This window comes from Lasioglossum baleicum, chromosome 7 (genome assembly GCF_051020765.1).
Source record: "Lasioglossum baleicum chromosome 7, iyLasBale1, whole genome shotgun sequence".
Classification (NCBI taxonomy): Eukaryota; Metazoa; Arthropoda; class Insecta; order Hymenoptera; family Halictidae; genus Lasioglossum; species Lasioglossum baleicum.
The window spans coordinates 11,497,010-11,515,696 of record NC_134935.1 but is presented as its reverse complement, the minus strand read 5'-3'; the positions used below and the strand labels follow the sequence as shown (position 1 = coordinate 11,515,696).

At 41.7% G+C, this 18,687-nt stretch overlaps 2 protein-coding genes across 7 annotated transcripts in view; one reads left to right on the top strand and one right to left on the bottom strand.

Moving 5' to 3' along the window:
- LOC143210265 (choline/ethanolamine transporter flvcr2a) overlaps positions 1–14,661 on the bottom strand; it is a 65,665-nt gene extending 51,004 nt beyond the window's left edge. Inside the window, exon 1 of the mRNA XM_076426981.1 lies at positions 14,522–14,661. The gene's annotated coding sequence lies outside the window, so the exon portion shown is untranslated. The remainder of the gene's footprint in view (positions 1–14,521) is intronic.
- The window catches only part of LOC143210260 (uncharacterized), a 63,487-nt gene that overhangs the window by 13,189 nt on the left and 31,611 nt on the right, over positions 1–18,687 (top strand). For 5 of the 6 annotated variants that reach the window (XM_076426956.1, XM_076426954.1, XM_076426953.1 and 2 more), the window contains exons 2-3: positions 14,577–14,771; positions 15,177–15,283. In XM_076426956.1, coding sequence (XP_076283071.1) covers positions 14,577–14,771; positions 15,177–15,283 — 302 coding nt within the window. Of the gene's footprint in view, positions 1–1,638; positions 2,530–14,576; positions 14,772–15,176; positions 15,284–18,687 lie in introns of those variants that run through there. The other variant, XM_076426955.1, reaches the window with a different exon arrangement.

The following is an 18,687-nucleotide window of genomic DNA, read 5'->3' as shown; positions in this document are numbered from 1 at the left end:
ATGTTCGGATTATGCCGGTTGATGTTCGCCCCGAACTAAAAATGCGAAAAACTCGTACCATAGCAACAGCGGAACGAAACACAGACTCTCGAGCTACGATCGCGGGAAGTCGTCGAAGAGACTTTCGTAAGGTATGATTGCGTGGAACGATAGGCAAACAGGCGGATGAATATGAAATTAAAATGATTGAATCACGCTGGAAGAAATGATGCTCGAAGGCGAGTTGGCGCTTCGCATCCGATGCTTGAGAAATTCTGAAACTGGAAATTGCGAGAAGAAATGAACTATTCAGTGATGCAAGTTGTGACAATATTGATACTAGACAACTATTAGAATAGTTAAAATAAAAATTTCTTGTTTACGGTAAACTGTACTGGATGTACCAGCGTTGCGAACAGTCATATGTGGAACTCTGTTATGAAAACTTACAACGTTGCTTTGAAACATAAATAAGAAGCAATATAAAATGATTTTCTACACCAGGGAATTCTTAATATTTGCTGTTTAAATCAAAAGTCCCAATAACCACTACAATAACTACTATATTATTTTATTTTAGAAATTGCACTATTAGTCGTTTCCGGTAAGTGTCACGTCTTACACGGTAAACTTTTTCGTCGGAACGAGGTACATACACACTCGACAAAGTTGATAAATGCGCAGTTACGACTTCGACTAGAGTACACAGCTTGTACATACCGATTAGATAAACATCAGTAAATCGGTTTCTGTGTTGAACCAGAATAACCAACCAGATAACAACCTACTATTATTGTCCAATTTTATCACAACTATTTACATCCTAAAAGAATTGTTACAGTTTCGAAAGGGAGAGAGAGAGAGAGCTCTGAAAGATTCAATTATGGAAAAAGTACATGAAGAAACATAGCATGAAGTTAGAAACAAAAGTTTCTCCGATTGTACGATGCCAGCAACAAACAGGGTATGAACGTCATAAACTAATTAGAGGCATATAATGGGAAAAATTGTATAGTTAAAAAATTGTGCAGATACAATAGCGTTATACAATTAGCAACCAATCCAATTAAAGTAGAATAAGCCAAAGGAGGCGCGCAAGAAAAGGATTCAAGACGACATTGGGACACGAAGGTTAAGAGATTAACAAAAAGAAAAGTGATAGAGACATGCAAAGGTCAAAGCGAAGTGCACAGATATTTAATGCCTGAAAGTTAGCGTCTTAGCTGTGTCCGAACGTGGCGTGTGGGGCGACAGGTGTGTCCACGTGTAACCTCGGCTCGCACGTGAGGTCAGTATCGGTTCGTGGATCCGCCGTAGGACCGGAAGCTTGTATGTGCGGTCGTGCGATTAGTGATGCGTGTCTCGACAGTCGGTTCCACAGTATCATCGACCCAGAGGATGAACAACTAGGCGGGGGTCTTGAGGAGGGGGAGGGGGGGAAGAAAGGGGGATCGGAAAGGTGTAAGAAGACGAGGCGAGGAAACGGCTCTGTATGATCGCACAGGTAGGCGCGGGCCGCGAAACGGGTGTCGTTTAATGGTAAAGCGTCATTACACAATGGCCGACGTATCAAACCATATTAAACAATAGGTTCGACCGGCGTGTAGGGGGACCGGAAGCAGAGGAGGAACCGTACGGGGCGCCGAACAACAGCTGCCTCATTGTTGAGATGCTACGTGTCGCGGATAGTCACTCGGCCGTTCTGTTCTACCACATCTGTTGCCGTTAGAGTGCGGTTCTTTTTTGTTCGACAGTAAAAAACCTGCAAATCGATCGGACAACGGTGCCTGTGATTTGCGATCCTTAATTTGCTCGTCGGAAAAATCTCGGAGTTTACAATCGGTGTTCCGGTGTCGTTGCCTAACCCGGTCGACGGTGTGTTGGTTCGTAACAGTCCACACGGTTGCTAAATTTTTGTTAACACGTTGACTGTCGCGTCACGCACAGCTGACGCTCTTTCGCCTGGATTGAAAAATTAATTTTGCACCGAGCTTTTCCCTGATTTTATTATTTTAATTTTAATACAGAAGTAATGATAAATTTTATTGTACTGGAATATTTCTCACAGCTGATCTCGATGCGAGTATTGTGAAATCCATTAACCGATATGAAGAACTGCAAATTTTTCATTTTTCTTTCATTGCGTAGATTGTTTCGATTATGCAGTTCCATTATGGCTGCCAGTTCGGCAGTCAGCACATTCAACCCAAAGTATGACCTTTCCAAAACATGAGAAAGATTTGGCAAGAAGGCAGTCATATATTTCAGTTTCTTTGCGCAGGAATTGCGACAGTCGCATTTGCGTGGCACCGATAGCGAACGTGTTAAATAAATTAGCGATAGTGATCATTAGGAGAGACTGAAACAGTGCCGTTTGCTGAGATCATTATCGGTGGTGATTTTAGTCGCGGAATTCGTGTTCTGAATGGTCGGTGGTTAGTTGGATCGAAGGAAAGATCCCAAGTGCTTCATGAAATCGGGCGAGGCGAGGCGGTTGATCAAAATTTTCTTGCTACGGACCATCCTCTGTCGGAGAAAGCGCGAGAAACGGTAAGAACGAGGCCTGAGGCGACAACAGTGGTCTGGAGAACGTTTCTTCGTGATCAAAATTAAGAGCACTTATTTGAAAAAGGAATTATTGCATCACTCCCACGAATTACTTTTCACGTGGTCTAAGCACATGTATTCACTAATACATATATATATATTCTAATATATATATATATTCTAATATATATATATATATTCTAATATATATATTCTAAAATGGTAATTTTTGTGGCACGAAAATAAACGATTTCACTTTCAATCTCGTAGATTTTATCTCATATTGTTCAGTCAGTCAGTCAAAAAATTGTTGATGTAACTCTCACGCGCTTCTCAGACGCAGTTACACAAGAGCTAGAATAATAATTCACTTATTTTTACTTCACGCTTTAAATCAACAGTTCGTAAATCTGTCGACCGATTGCAATGTTAAATTTCAAAGAAATACATCTGGTTAGGTGTACAAATTAATTTGCAGCTTTCGTTCTAATATTCAAACTTTTTACTAGGTTCATCAATAGTCTGCGTATCTTCATGAAAAATAATTAAAAAATGTAGACAGGGCAATAAATTATTTTCTACACCTAATACAAGACAGAGATCGAACGTTGCACGGTATCTAGAAAAAAGGAAATGAAACGTGAATTTGCATGCCGAGGAACGAGGGTTAGGCGAAAGGAAACCATTTGCGGGGCATTGAATATGGATTGCGACCACGCAAAAATCACTTTCCAGACAAGCGTGCGACGATCTAACGGCCGGAAACGACAACAGACACTCGAACGAACGATCGATCGAGCCGCGACTCTGGCCGCGAACGCGCCCGTACTTTCTATCGATCGTAAGAAGATCGAGGTTAACGGTTTTCTGCAATAGCGAGGGATTGGCCATGGCGAGGCTGAGCGAATCGGGACCGAGCCCGAGGTGCTCTAAACCCGGTGTTCGCAGTTTCATCGGTTCACCGAGCCGAGAATGTTAATTGCTCGGCCCTCGAAGATACTTACGGTGGACACAGAGAGTTCATTGGGTTTGGCCAGCTCTCGCGCGTTCCTTGCCTGATGTAATTATGCTCGGTGGCTGCCGATGAATGTCGGAGCCGATTGCGTGAACGACGACCGGCAGCAGCTGTCTGCGGTCGACGTGAAATTGCATGAAGTTTGTGGAAGTTGTTCGAGCAACAATTAAACAATAGTTTATATTAAATTGAGTTTTGTTCCTGCCTCTTAAACGTATGTTTGAACATGTGTCCAGCGAAATCGTTTATACTTTATGAACTTCTTTGTCTTCCAATCGTAACTTAATACCCTATTTGTTTTTAATCACAATTCGGCTCTCCCTTTTAGCGATGACGAGCTTCTGTTGACGAATCGGACCTTTGTCGTCACGGAACTTTTTTCGCAATCGAATTCAACCCTCATGCTATTTTCGATGTCTAATACGCAAGCAAAGGGACTAATAGAGCATCAATCAACATCGAGTTGACCGAAGTCACGCAAACATTGCAAACAGTCGATGTTCCGCTGCGTACTATCGAATGAATTGCGGGTAATTGTTCGATTAGCCACCAATTCCGTGGTCAAGAACGCCCACGTGGAAAAAACGCGATAAATTGGAGAAACGTGCTTTCCAGCTTCCTGGTCAATATTTGCTATCGAAACGGTGCAGAACGATAATGACGCAACCCACGACATCTATGAAAATAAATTTCCTCCTTGTTGATTCATCTCTGTCATTCCTTGACTGTAAGCCTATATACAAATCCCTATTTTCGTAGGTGATTCTGTGAAAGTCGGATTAAGCAAATATTTTGCTGACGATAGAACTAAAGTAGAAACGTCGTTAGTGTTTATTTACATGTGTAATCGGTTTCTTGCATTTCACAAATTTTCATGCAGGATTAGCACGACGTTATTGCATCTGGCTTGAAGATAACTTTCGCAACTATGCTTATTCAAGCTGCTTTATGGTTAATAATTCACTTGATGGAAAACGAATTTCACACTGTGTAGTAAATGCACGTTTGCTGTAAAGTGATAAAAAGATAATTTCTGTAAAACTTTAAATTCACAAAAATGCCTGTAGAGACATTGGAAGAGTTAAATCATGTTGGTATATTATCCTCGACGTATTGAAATGATTAGACGAGGAAATGCACTTTTTTATTCAACTTCTATTTCCTGCAATGGGACAATTTTTATATCGTATAAAAATCCACAGTCTATTATAAGGTCAGGGTTCAAATGTAACTTGAATTTTATAAAAAACGTGTCAGACCGGAATCGAATCTCGCGCTGATAAATGTACAGTGACTTTCAACCGCGCTCGAAAGTGGTAGCGTGAAGGTCAACAATTTTTCCACTCGTAAATTCGATTCTTTAAAGAAGGTTTATGGAGTCCTCGATTTTTGGGACCATGTGAAAGGAAGCTCACCGAGGTCGAAGAATGATTTGTAGAAAGCAAGAAATGTTGATTAGACTCCTGATTTCTGGCTGGCGTCTAGCACAGACGACAGCCGCTTTCGATACGCGAATGTGATTATTATGTAAGTGTGGAACAACCAGAGAGAGAAGAAATTACACGACCGTTATGTAACTGGATTACTTCAGCACGTGGGGTTGTGAAACGTCGACGGTAGCTGGAATGGGGAACTCGTCCCAGCCGCTGATAATGTTAAACGAACGTCTCTTTGAGCACCGGATTCGTAAACGAACGCGGAACCTCGATTCTGAGAATGGAAAGAAACATGCCGACTATAACCAAAATATTGACGTTCGCACCAACAAGCTTGCTGAAAATCGCTTTGGCGGTGTTACCGTTGGGAAACTCTTCGCTATCCTGTATTCTCCTGGCAAATGATTTGTGTTCGAAGAAAACTATTCTAGCAATATAAACAGTCAATACCCTTGGGAGTTCTTCTCTTTTTGCTCTTATACAATTTTATGTAACATAATACGTCGTTTTATATAATCTTGTAAAAGATTGTCGTCGATATTGAGGAAATCCTAGTTCACAAGTCAAATTGGTCTGTTTTAAATGTGTGTAGATGGAGATTGACCAACTCATCAATAATATAAAACTTATTGAAAATTTTGATATTTAAAAAAGAACCTATCCACCGAAGACACCGGAGATAAATTTTAAAAATTACAAGACTGGAAACTTTCCAAACCCAATTTTCTTCAAAACAATACTTGACAAACTTTGTCACAAAAAATATTAAGAATGTTAAAGGCCTGCGCCAGCGGAAAGCTAATCAAAATTCCAGGCGAACTCGACGACAATTCTGCAAAATCGTGTGCTCTCGAAAACAGGGTTCAAGGCTTCGTAAGTTAACGGGCTGTGTGTTTTACAGGCCGGTTGCTCAGATAACAGCACGACTAGATTGCCAGGTCGTGGAAACCGTGAAAATCCGGAACATCGAGGTCAAGCAAGAGCTAAAGTCTCTCGCGCGGACGAGGATTTACGGCGCCGCTAATGGAAACGCGGAATCGCGAAATCGCACGGAAATGAAAAGCGAGACGTATCAATTTCCGGGCGCACGGGGCCCCCTAAACGTGACACGTATTATTATTTACCGACAGGGATTGGTTCTTAATTGGAGTGTTCTCACGAAACCATCGCGGAGCACGCAATCGTTCGCGTTACAATCACGTTGTTTTCGAAACCGGAAGTCGCTCGCGCTAATTAGATACGCGTATTCCAGTTTTCGTGTTGCCTTGCGTCACGTAGCCGATGTGAATCTTTGGGAGCTCGAGACACAAGTATCTTCGATTGTTCTCGAAATTCGCCTTTTCACTAATAAAAATGACAATGACATTCTCATCATCCTTTTTCTTTTGTCGTTCTTTAACGTCGCATCGACAGTTTCATCGTTAGCCACCTACAGATCTTTACGCAAAATAAAAATTCTCTGGGTTGATTGTAGGGGATAAAAGTGAAGTGAAAATTCATTTCTTGTTTTAACGATTTTAATAAGAAGAAAATAATTCTTGTAATAATCTCCCGGTTTTGTGTATCATCTATTTTTGTCATAAATGCATAAAATCCGCTGTCTAGGCATTACCAATGATCTGTTTAGTTGTAATTACGAAAAATTGTAAAATAAAAGATTTCAATGGAATCGGATGTTGACTCATTTTATTGTACATATAAAGGAAATAAAATTTCGTTTAATTTCAGTTTGCCCGCGTGTTTTACTAAATGATTATCTTCGGTACATTCGGTTCTACAGAATGGTGTCATGATCGCGCGCAGATCGTGACTCAATAGGATACTCTTAAGCCACGATAAAACAACAGAAGAATTCAGGCATTTATATCAGATATCGATCAATCCATCGCGATTAATGGACTTCCCTCGCCCACGATCCTATTATGGGACTACTCCGGCGCTACCAGGCCCTACTTAGGCGACGTGTAGCCAGCAGCAGCGCCGAAGTTGCAAATGAGGCCTCCTTAAGAAGTCTCGGAAAGGTCAGAAGTCTGCACGTTTCGACTCCCGGCCGATTGCTTTTTAATTTTATGCACGCGAAACGTGACCAAGCTCGACTCCTAAGCGGCGAGGTTCTTCCGGACCCTGAGTAAGTAATGTGTGTTGACTTCTGTTTAACACAAACGTAGCGAATCGAAAGTTCTCAGTGAATCATTTCTCGAAGAAGTTTTACGAGCATCGTAAATAGACCTCTCTTTGAAGATACTCTGTGGCGTGGAAACGTTACGAGCATTCCACCAATAATATTTGTTAAATAAACCAACAGCGCACAATTTTATTCGACCATTAATCTTTTGTGCTATAACATCGAGTTAAACTCGTGACAATGATTTCTAACAGAATCAACAAAAATGTTATTTCTATTTTGTTGTTACATGCAGGGTGTCCCAAAAATGTTGTACTTCCTTGAAAGGGGTTAATAGTGTCAACAAATGTCTCAGATCGAATACATTTCCGAGGTATTTCCGTCCAATCTCCGTAGACGTCGACGATACTGTCGTCGACAAAAACGTTGACGACAACGTTAATCGCGCAGAGAAGAGTCAGGTGAAATCAGCAGTGTGACACAATCGATCTTCTTATCAGAGAGCGTGTTCTAGAATTATCGGTCGAGTTCCGTATCTAGGAAATTTTTGTAGAGCAAGGAACGACTGCTAGGCAGCTCAAGCTAATGCTCGAGGAAATAGTGAAGAATTTTAGCCGGCCTGTTCACGCTAGGTTGTTCGCTTGTTTTTATTATGGGCTCGTTAACTAGTACAAAATTGCGTGGAAAATATTCTTCGTTTTTATGTTACGGAACGATTGAGTAATACTTGACCATGTTAGACTGTTATAAATAGACTACGGATCTTTATGCAAAATAAAAGCTTTACTGCATAAATAGCGAGGAACAGGGGCCAAATAAAAATTCCTTTCTGTCTCCAGTAATTTTAATAAGATGCGGACATTATATTGATATTCTGAAATTCTTTCTTTTTGAGTAAAACTCGCAGCCTTGAAAAGAATTAATTAAGAAACATGGTGTTTAAGGTAGTTAACAGGCAGTTGAATCGTCAATTTTGATTAGGAATCTGAAAGGAGAAGCACTCAAGATTTTGTAGTTACATGACATACGGTATTAAAATGATTCAAGCTGCTAAGAAGAATTAATAATGCTTACACAAGATAAAAATATTCATTCCATGTGCGTCATGGATAAATAACAGACTCGGCAGAGCAAAATATAGAAATCGGTCAGTAGAATTTCGAAGGGGATCGGATCCAAACAGGCTGAAGAGCCACCGAATCTGCGCGAAGTGGGTAACCGTAGGTCGTCTCGTGAAAGGTTGATGGACCACGTAACAATCGCTTTCGAAGTTACGTCACGTCGAGGCTCGGTTTTCGATTTCGACCTATAACAACGATCGGCCCGACGGCGATTTCGTCAATACCGAATAAAAATACAACCTCTGTGGCTGTTCGTCGTCGCCGTCGTCGTGTTCCATTTTTCGTTGAGGGCGCGTCTGAACACGGTCGAGTCACGTTCGTAAAACGGCACACAACGGTCGAAATCCAGTGAAAGTACACATTAATTGGTGAACAGCGGTGCTCAACCCGGCGGCGCACCGGGGAAATGGCCGTGGCTCCGCGGCCCGGCCAGAAATCTCCTACCATCGGAGAAGGCCCGTGTGCATAACGCCGAGTTTCCCCGCAACCAGTCCACTGTCACTTTCAAACCGGCAGCCCGACACAAAGGAACGAGCACCGGCACACCGCGGCACGGTGTCCACCAAAATGGTTCACAGACCATTGTAAACGAACCAGCGGCTTTTTCGACGCGACTCTGACTCTGGCCGAGCTTGCACCAGCTTCTCAAGCTCCGCGATTCACGACCAGTCTACCATTAAATCGAAAAGGTTCCTGCTGCTATTGGAAAGTCGAAGAATCGTAAAAGAACGGTTGCCATCTTCCGCGTTTCAAAGTGACACAGATTCCTGCAATCCTTTGAGAAGCATTCTGCGAATCTTGCATAGTGTTTTGGGGAGAAGTGACCATTTTGTGGAGTCTGGTTCAAAGTGTGTTTGATCTTGCACGCGATATCTTTGAAGTGTTCCAAACAATTTTGTGAAGCACACAGTATCGTGAAAGTATTTTATAGTATTCTCATTCGAGTCCTTCGAGGACACGTTGGCCGAAGTGTAGAAGTGTTCGCTAGTGAATGAGAGGACCTTGGAAAGCTATTTTGTCATCCACGCTCGAAGAAGTTGATATCATCGGAATCATTTATACCTCGACGGAGATGCACGGAAGAATGTTAACCGAGGTCCGCGTCTGGAAAGAATAATATTGGCTATATTAATAAAATAATAATAAAATTGGCTGAGTCACCTACTTTTTCCCGCTATCTTAGAGTTCTGTGTGCGCTGCGTAGATCAAAGCGAAACGAGGAAAAACGAACGGAAGGAGGGGACGACGGAAATAAACCCGCAATCGGGATCCAGTGCCGGGATTTCTTTCGCAGAGCAAGATTACAGCGATTCGGTCGCGGTTCGCATCGATTACCACCCAACAATTCGCAGTTCGCCTTCGGAGCGGGTTCCCAATCAGCTCTGCCTGGCCTCTAATTGCCAGATGCGATTGCGAACCTTAGGCGACAGAGGGACAAACAAGAAAAAGTGACGCGCAACGCGGCCGGAGCGTCGCCGATAAATTATACGGCGACAGATCGGTCTCGAGTAGAAAGGATCGTGACTACTGAAAAATCATCCGTCGGAAATGTCAACGATCCATTTGACTTCTTCATCGACAGAATCGAGGCTAACGGGGTCGAGCCAATAAACAATTCTCGTGGTGTGGCGAGCAAGAGATTCCCACGGAGAACCACGTGAGGTAGGTGAAATAACACGGAGCTGATCGAGTAATTCTCATCCTCGTCCCAGGCTGCGACCAATTGCAGGAATTGGCGGGAAAACGCTGCGAGTCCATCGATTAGCCGGAAGCTCGCGAGAATCGAGACCTGTCACCTTTTAGAAAATCGTCTCCAGGGTATCTTCTTCGAGAAAGTCGGCCGGTCTCCGAGCAGAACAGCACACTTGCCCGAGAGTCCGTGTCGAGAGCGAGCGACCGTCAGGCATGCAAACAAGGAGAACCGCGGCTTTTCCGGCTAATTAACCCCGGTGTGATGGATTATACGTTGTTCCGCGGAAGTTACCGTTTGGTCTTTCATCTGTGACGCGTATCCTTCGTGGCTCGCGGGAGGAAGAGATCGAGGTGAATGAGGCGGACGTCCGAGATATCGAAAGTGAAAATCCTGCCACCATGTTGGCGTTCGTGTCGGGTATCATCTCCACATTGTTGGTGGAGGGCGAGAAGGTGGTCACAGGACAGGAGAAGTACAACATGGCCACCTTCATGGTTCTGTTCCTGCTGATCACCATCGAGGTGGTTGTCGTCAAAGTGGTCACCTCCGACATGGAGCGTGACGAGGATAGCCACTCGGGTCTCAGAGCTGCTGCTACTTTTTTGGACCGAGAAGACTAGTCTTGGATCGTTAGCACGCCACGTGGAAAGCTGCATCTCCGTTTTTATAAACAGACGTTGAATAATTTCTAACGTATAAAATAAATCCAGCTAAATCATACACTAGCTTCAAATCACATCGATCGATACTTGCAGATAACGTTTTAGCATAATCAATCTAGATTCCAGTCAAATATTCGCACGCGGATTCGCGACACGTCCCACGAGTTTAAAGTCGTTTCGAGAGGGTCGTCGTTGCGTATCGAGTTCCTCTCGATGCTAATGTTTTCGCAGCGTGACAAGCGAATGAAAGTGGAATACAAAGCGAGTCCGTCTCGCTCCGAATAATTAGGGGATCCTGCGCAGCTGAATCACTTAGCCGGCCGGTGACAATGCCGGCGTTGTTCAACAAGTTCGACGCGGATCGAAAGTGTCGCCATGTCAAGTGTTATCCGCTAAATGATATTCTTAATTGGCCATTTCGGACTGCGATGATTTATGCGGCGAGACACTGTAATATTATAACTTCTTACGGACTACGGTTTTTTACGTGAACTCAGATTTTGTTCCTGGTTTTTCATTCTTCATTGATTAATTTTTAACAGGGCAGTGATAAAATATTTATGAACTACCGGAAAAGTCAAAATTACTTGGACTTGATTTTTTCTTTTACAATCACAGACATCACAAAAATGTTCTTGTGAGAAATTTTTATTCACTTCTTTATTGAAGCACGTATTGCCATAGAAACCACACAAACTACTAAAATAAACAATAAATAAAAAAAATGTGAATGAATTCAATCTTGTCATTGTTATAAACCAATGTGCATTAGTCGCATTTAGTGCTTGGTGGTTCTAGCGTGAAACGTAAAATCCGTTATCTAGTTAACAAATTCAACAAAAAACAGATACATATGAAACAATGAGCTGATAACATGGTTGATTTTACATTCAGAATATGTAGTTTCTTAGTGAACAACGGAAATGCTGGCAGAGGGAACGTGTACGTGTAATTTGCAAATTACAATCTAAACGGTGATTGCACAACCAGACTCGGAATCTTTATGCATTTATGTATGTTGACAAAGAATACAACACAAAATTACATTGTCTTAAAACCATATATTTGCACGTAGATGCAAGGTCTATTAAAATTACTAGGTACACAAGGAGTAAAAAAAGCTATTTCTTCCGAGAATGCGTTATCTACTACCGCTATAACGTCATCGCAAATGCACACACAGCTCGTGGAAAATAATTGATCACGTAAAATATTTACAATACAGAAAGTAAAATAATTATTGGACTGCAAAATGCACATGCAGAAGAAATGAATAATGAATTAACATTTTTGATTTGCATAAAGATCTGCAGGCTCCGACTACTCCGTTTAGATTTGAATACGTTTAATTATCTTTAAGCAGTCTCTACTTAACCTTTTAACTGGGTAAGAAGTTAACACGTCATTCGTGTTATCCATCACTTGTCAACAATTTTTCATTTCCTTGCGAATCCAACAAATAATTTTTTCACTTTATTGTGTCATAATGGTTACGTTGATTGTGACAAATATTTGATTACGATAATTTTATTTGTCTCGTGTTAGGTCGTTCTAAATGATCGAATAGTCGCTCCATTAAAAGGCTAATAAGTTTTATCCTACGAAGAGAAGTTCCAAAAAAATTGAACTGATCGATTTTTCGAAGAACGGTATCTCGATCGAAAGTGGAGATTAATAATCCAGCGTGACTGCGGGCGTTCACAAACAGTCTCTCTTTCGATCTCAGAAGCGTGAGATGCGTGGAGCAGCGACGAAAGCAGGCCAAAACGCAACCAAAGCGTGTAAAATAGTAGGAAACGTCGAGGAGAAAACGGAGCTCGCTTTCCTGGTTCTCGGTTTACGATCATGCTCGCACCGGGAGATGGGAGTCCAAGCGAGCGCGGCTATTAACCGCGTAATCCGTCGAACCCGTATGAATAATTAATCGCACGAGTGTTCGCCGCGAACAATGAACAAAAGTCGGCGTGTCAAGGATGATAGTCGCGACGTTTCGCAAATGCAACGGAAGCGAAGGGTGTCGCTCCTGCGAGCGAATTAATCGGAACCCGTCGTTTTCTTCTCGGGAACGTTCGTCGAAATAATTCTTTGTTCAAAAAGGGAGAAAACAAAAAGATTGTGTTTCACTTCAATATTTAAGGTTTGTGAATAAATGCGACATAAATTTCTAAAATTATGAATAGACATACTCTAAGTTGGCGAAATCATTGAAGTGCCTATTAATAACTTCCGGAAGAGAAAACTGTGAAAAATATGTACATTTAATTGCGAAGGAAATAAGAAAATTGAATATCTTAAGAGATAATACCCGATAGGGGCTTTGCGGCAGTTTTGCGTTAGATCATTCGCTTGTACACTTGAGGTAGGAATTGTAGGTCAGTTAGTAGGTTAGAGATTGCGGAAAAACTTGCTCGGAACTTTTTAGTGAACGCTTTTTGTCGTGATAAAATTACATGCAGATGTATACAGTTTTGGATGCAAATGTTGTGAACAAACAATAAGCTCGGTAGACGGTAAAAAGACTTGATGAATGACTAGCGACTGCATTGAAATCAATCGTCGATGTATAAGAAGCTATTAAATAAACGACGTAAATTATCATTGTAAGAGTTCGAAGATGATCGTGAACGTCACAGAAGAAATTAGTTGAATACCTAATTCCCCTGTGTTAGGGTCTATTATTCACCGGCACGGCGCGGCGGCTGTGCGTGAAAACGTCTTCTTACAGAAACCATTGCGCAACCGAGCGGTCCAGGAAAGTTGGCTGGATTAAACACAAGAAAGCATTTCGAAAGTGTATTTATTTAAACCCGTTATTGCGCAACGCGGTGTTACATGCGCTCGGTTACAAGCAGAAGTTACAGCGCGTGTAGCCTAACAGTTCCGATTTAGAACGTGGTCGCGTTACGCGCTCGTGCAGTTATGTACGATGTGATTGTTTGTACGCGATCATTGTAAATAACTGAATGATCGGTCGCTGTACGATGATCCTCGAATAAATTTGATTTACTTTGTCGCACGAGATCGGTGTACCTTCTTTCAAACCCAAAATGCCTTCGATGACGAAGATTCGACAGAATCATGGAAATTTACGAGCAACGGGAGTTAAATGAAAACGTACTTCCTCTCTTACTAATTTTAATCAATTGAGAATATTATAAAAATATTCTTAAATGTTTCTTAAGTTTTTCATGTTACTTATTTCCACTGTGTTTGTTATGAATGCATTAAACCCGCAATTCAGTCATCGTTTGTCAATTTTGCGTCAGAATGATACTTGAATTAATTCTGCACGATAATGAGGAACGTACATAACTAGAAGTTGTTCTATAAAATATTGTTTTGTCCAGTATCAAGCATTCCATTAGCTTCTGCACGTCTGTGAAGGATGATGAATGGCAAGCAACAGGTGGCAATGTTAAAGTACTAACAGCACTAGTCAATAGCAAATAGAGTGTAAAGAAGTGCAGGTACCAATAAACATCAGCGAACTAAACCGACAACTAATAAACAGAGATGAATAGTCCCAATGAAATACAGTAGAACCTTGACTAAATGAAGGTACATTCGGATACGATTATCCGAACACTCGATAGGTTCTACTGTAATAGTAATAATAGATCTTTCTAGTATCCCAACAAATCCTAAAATTCTACGAAAGTAACAGGCATACAATAAATACTTAAAAGCACACCCACACTCCACAAAAATGGAAATTTTCATCTAGCACTGATTATGAAGATATGAACAACAGGTAGGGCCAACTGAAAAATGTGCACTAATTAATGAGTAACGAGCACCGAGGGGTGAATAATAAATACCTACAAGAAAATACCACCCACACACTAACGACCAACTATCGGCTTGCCATAGCCAGACACGGTTACTTAATACTAATCAGTAAACATCGTAGACTATGAATGATTCATATGGAAGAATGACTCACACTTGGCTTCCGATCACAATGTCATCGCTGCAGTTCATTGTATTCCACTTTACAGAAAGTCTGGGGGATCGAAGGAAGAGGCGAAGCAGATCCCAGTCGAGGAAAATCGTTGCGCGTGCTGTCTGAATCCGTTCTTGGTGACTCGCGGGGTTCGTTGCAACGATTGCGGTGCAAGATCCTGCAGGAAAGGCTGCTGTCGCTGGGACCCGTCGGACAAGGCCTGGCATTGCATCTTCTGTCGTCAGCAAAGGTTCCTAACACAGAATATTTCTATTTATAGAAAATCAAGGTTTAAAGTGAAAGAGTTTTTATATTGCATGGTGAAGCGCAATGTAGAGTGTGTTTTTGAAGAAAAAGAGCTGAGATATAGAGACAATCATAATAAATGTTCACCCACTCCGAGCATCCAAGTGTCGACAGTGTTGAGTGTGTTTTGTAGAACGGACAGCTATTATGGCAACTAGTATGTCAGGTCTCTTCCTTCGAAAACCAGGTATAGCACGTCGTGTGCGGTTTTGAGGTGATTGGATTACAATGAACTTCTCGTAACGACTCACCGAATAATAATTCACGGCGTAACTGTACACTAAAACGTTACTTAATTATCGCCAGCAAAACATTCTAACGGTGCTTTAATGAGGAAATACTTTACCAGGCACTGGTTAAATAAAACCGGGCTCCAGGCTGCCGACGACGGATCGATCAACGAGAAGGATCTACACCGATACTTCAGTACGGCTAAATCACGGGTATACGTTGCAGGTTTGTCTCGAAATTCCAACATACAATATTTTTATATCCTATATGTAGCTTCTGATGATCGTAAAAGTAAATTTTTTAATTCGTCAGAACCATTGACAGAATATATAAATTTAACTTATGTTGTTGTAAAGCAGTCTCTGAAAGTGTATATTTGCATAATAGTTTCCACAACAGAATAAAAATGTTCCGTATCGATTACGAAGAATGGGAGCTAAATAAGAAGTTCTGTCTTCCTTGAATGATTTTAAAATAATACATTTAAAATTATAATGTATTTTTAAATCCGTAGTGTAATAATGGTATAAAATAAGTCTCAAAGAACTGATACGAAAATGAAATGTACCCAGATGTAGACTGTGGAACTTGCAGAATTCCCCGACAGGCAGGCTTACAGGATGACAGCTTTCTAATGGGAAAACAATATCCTTGAATACGACCTTGTGAGCGTAACCGCAAGCTGCGGTGTTGCTACGCCTTACCCTAGAACATAAACAGAAACTTGTTAGTACAATGCCTGCAGGATCTCGTGAAAGATATACGTACATATGCTTTTCTAAAAACATTTTTAATACTTTATCCTTTCGTCTTAAATTCGAACCTACCATTCTTAATTCGCGTAAACGTTTAGTTATTCCTATGACCTTCTAAAAATCTTGACGCTTGATTCAGCAGTGACTTAAATATTTTATCTAGCAGAGACTGCAATGATAATTATAGATAGCGGATCGTTATGCAAAATAAAAACTGTCCGTGTTGACTGAATGAGACTGAAAATTACTTTCTTCGAAAAAAGATAAAATCCTACTGATAATCTATGGAACGTCGTGCATTCTATAAATCTTCGATGTGATTGTCGTTTGATTTCGCTCGATGTCCCGCAATCTGGAATCCTTTTCCTAGTGGAAATGTACGAGAAATCGAAGACACATACACACACCGGGCAGGGAACGAAGCTCGGGAGGACGAAAATATCCATCGCGTCGTGGAAATCAATCGCGACGACGACGATCCGCGATCCCTTATAAATAATGCAGCTTCGAAGGCGGCGCAGGCTGGAACATTCCTACGAGTTCCTCTCTAATGCGGTCCCCGATAAGAAACGACGGGGAAAACATTGTCCTGGGTCGCGGGCACCGTGGAACATGAACAGAGGACGACACTCGGACAATTGTTCGTCCCTTCGAGCGAATTGATTTGCAGGCGGGAGTCTGTGGGCGCGGTGAATGATCGACGGATCGATGCACGACGTGCATTCAACGAAACGGAATTAATTGCGTCGCTCTGCGCGAAACATTCGAACGAGTTTTCACGGTGCGACTGTAGAGCGCCCGGAACCCGCGAGCAAAGTTATCTACATGAGCTTGTAAACATTTAGCAAGTACAGGAAAGCCTCGATCTCTATAATGAAACTAGAAAAATCTTATTCTAGACCTATTAATAAAATGAACAATGAGCCATTATTTAATTCAATGTATATTTGATGGAACATAGGTATAATTGCTAACGGTACCTACATACTTCTGCACACCAATGGCTTGTCTTAATTATAAATGGATGCGCGATATTCATCAAACTGTTCTGTTTGTGAATTCTAACTCTCCAGGATAAATATGTATATCAGAAAATTCTTGTAATTAAGCGAAAGAGTGATTAAACCTCATAGAGGTTATTCCGTTATTGTGTCTTATCGTTAAGTATGTGGTACAATGGAGTATGCGGTAGATAAACGATCTGAAAAATTGATTTTTCAGAACTGAATCTCTGTGTTTTCTATTGTATGTCAATATCGGGCTTTCCGTTGTTTGATTCTTGTTAGATTTATCTTATTGAATAAACATAAAGATGCTCGTTGGTGACACCGATAGCTTGTTGGAAAATTAGTATGTATATTAGGATTTTTATACTGTCTATATATCCAGTTTGTTTATAAAGAAAGTAATTCGATAATTATTAAACTGTGGGCTTTATGCATTTATGGCGAGACTAAAGGCCGTTTCAAATAGGATAAAGGCTAAATAAATCGAATAGCCATACATTACTGTCAACCTATTAAAATAATTATAGGGGGCACAACATTTCTATGTACCTCTATGAAGATACAAGGTGTTTGACATTAAATTAGGTGACTGTAGTTTCTCCGATCCGACAAAATGTCTTAAACGAGGCCTAAACGTTACACGAGCGCGCGAAAATCCGTGACACGCGCTGCCTGGGAAGACAGACTGGAAAGAAATAAGATTAACCCGGACGACAGGCTGAGAAAGTCGCGCGCGAAATGTTAATTGACGGTGATTCCATTTTGCATGGGTCCGCGGATCCCATTGTGCCATCTCGGGGCCGGAGGACGGCCGTCCTTGTTCCCCGCCAGAAAAGTCGTGTAACGGAAGAGCAACAATAAGAACGGCCCCGCAAAATATCTCACGCTGGAGTCCCCGTAATGCTCATTGTTCGCTGCACAGCCTACGATCTTTCCCTGTGAATCGTATCAGGCCGTTTGATCGGGAACGAGCGGCTCTAACGCCAGATAGCAAAGATACGTCGGCCTCATCTCCATGGAAACCGACTTTTCTTAAAGCTCTGCGGAAAAATTGTAGCGTCACAGCCGGATGCGATACACGAGCGATCGGTCTACGCAAGATCCCGTGGGGCAGAGTTTTCCACCGAAAATTTCAAAATCTTGTCTACTAGATCTATCTAGAATTTTGTTAAACGAAATTAATGAACCTAGTTAGTTTAAATTGCGTGGTCTTGTTTGGCAATCGTTGAAGAATTTGCTAAAGAAATTTACCGCAAAGAAATATAGTGTATGGAGCTCAAGAATATAGAAATGAAAAATGAACATTTCTCCGATTGAGAAAACTCGTTCACCAGGGAAAGTCCGGATATCGAGAACATATTTAGGATCTAGTTCCCGGATGATTTCGGGATCAAACCGAAAAGAAGTTATTTGTGTCCTGGTGCGCATCAGGTTTCTGCGTCCGCTAACCACGGCCTATTCCAAGGATCAGTACTTTAGCCAAACATGGTCAGACGACGTCGTGCCGAACACTTTTGTCTCTGCTCTTCGTTTTTCGCGAGCCGAAAAATGCGCGCTCGTTATTTCTTCTAGGAAACGAGCGGGGGCCGCGAAACAGCTCGCATTCCGGCCGGCAGCGTTTCTGAAAACCAGATCCTCCGAGATTCAAGCCGAAGCTACAGAGTGTAACTGATTTTTTCTGGTGGCGTACAGCGGGACACGCTACTTGCGAACTAATTGGGTCTGCAACCTTGTTCGTTGTGCCATCTGTTCGGTTAGGGTACAGTGAAATATGTGCAGTCGCGGGTAATTCGTTTCAACTCTCGATGTGGGACGGAGTTTGCCTTCCAATGTTCAGAGAATGTCAAATTTGGTCGAACTGGCCTAA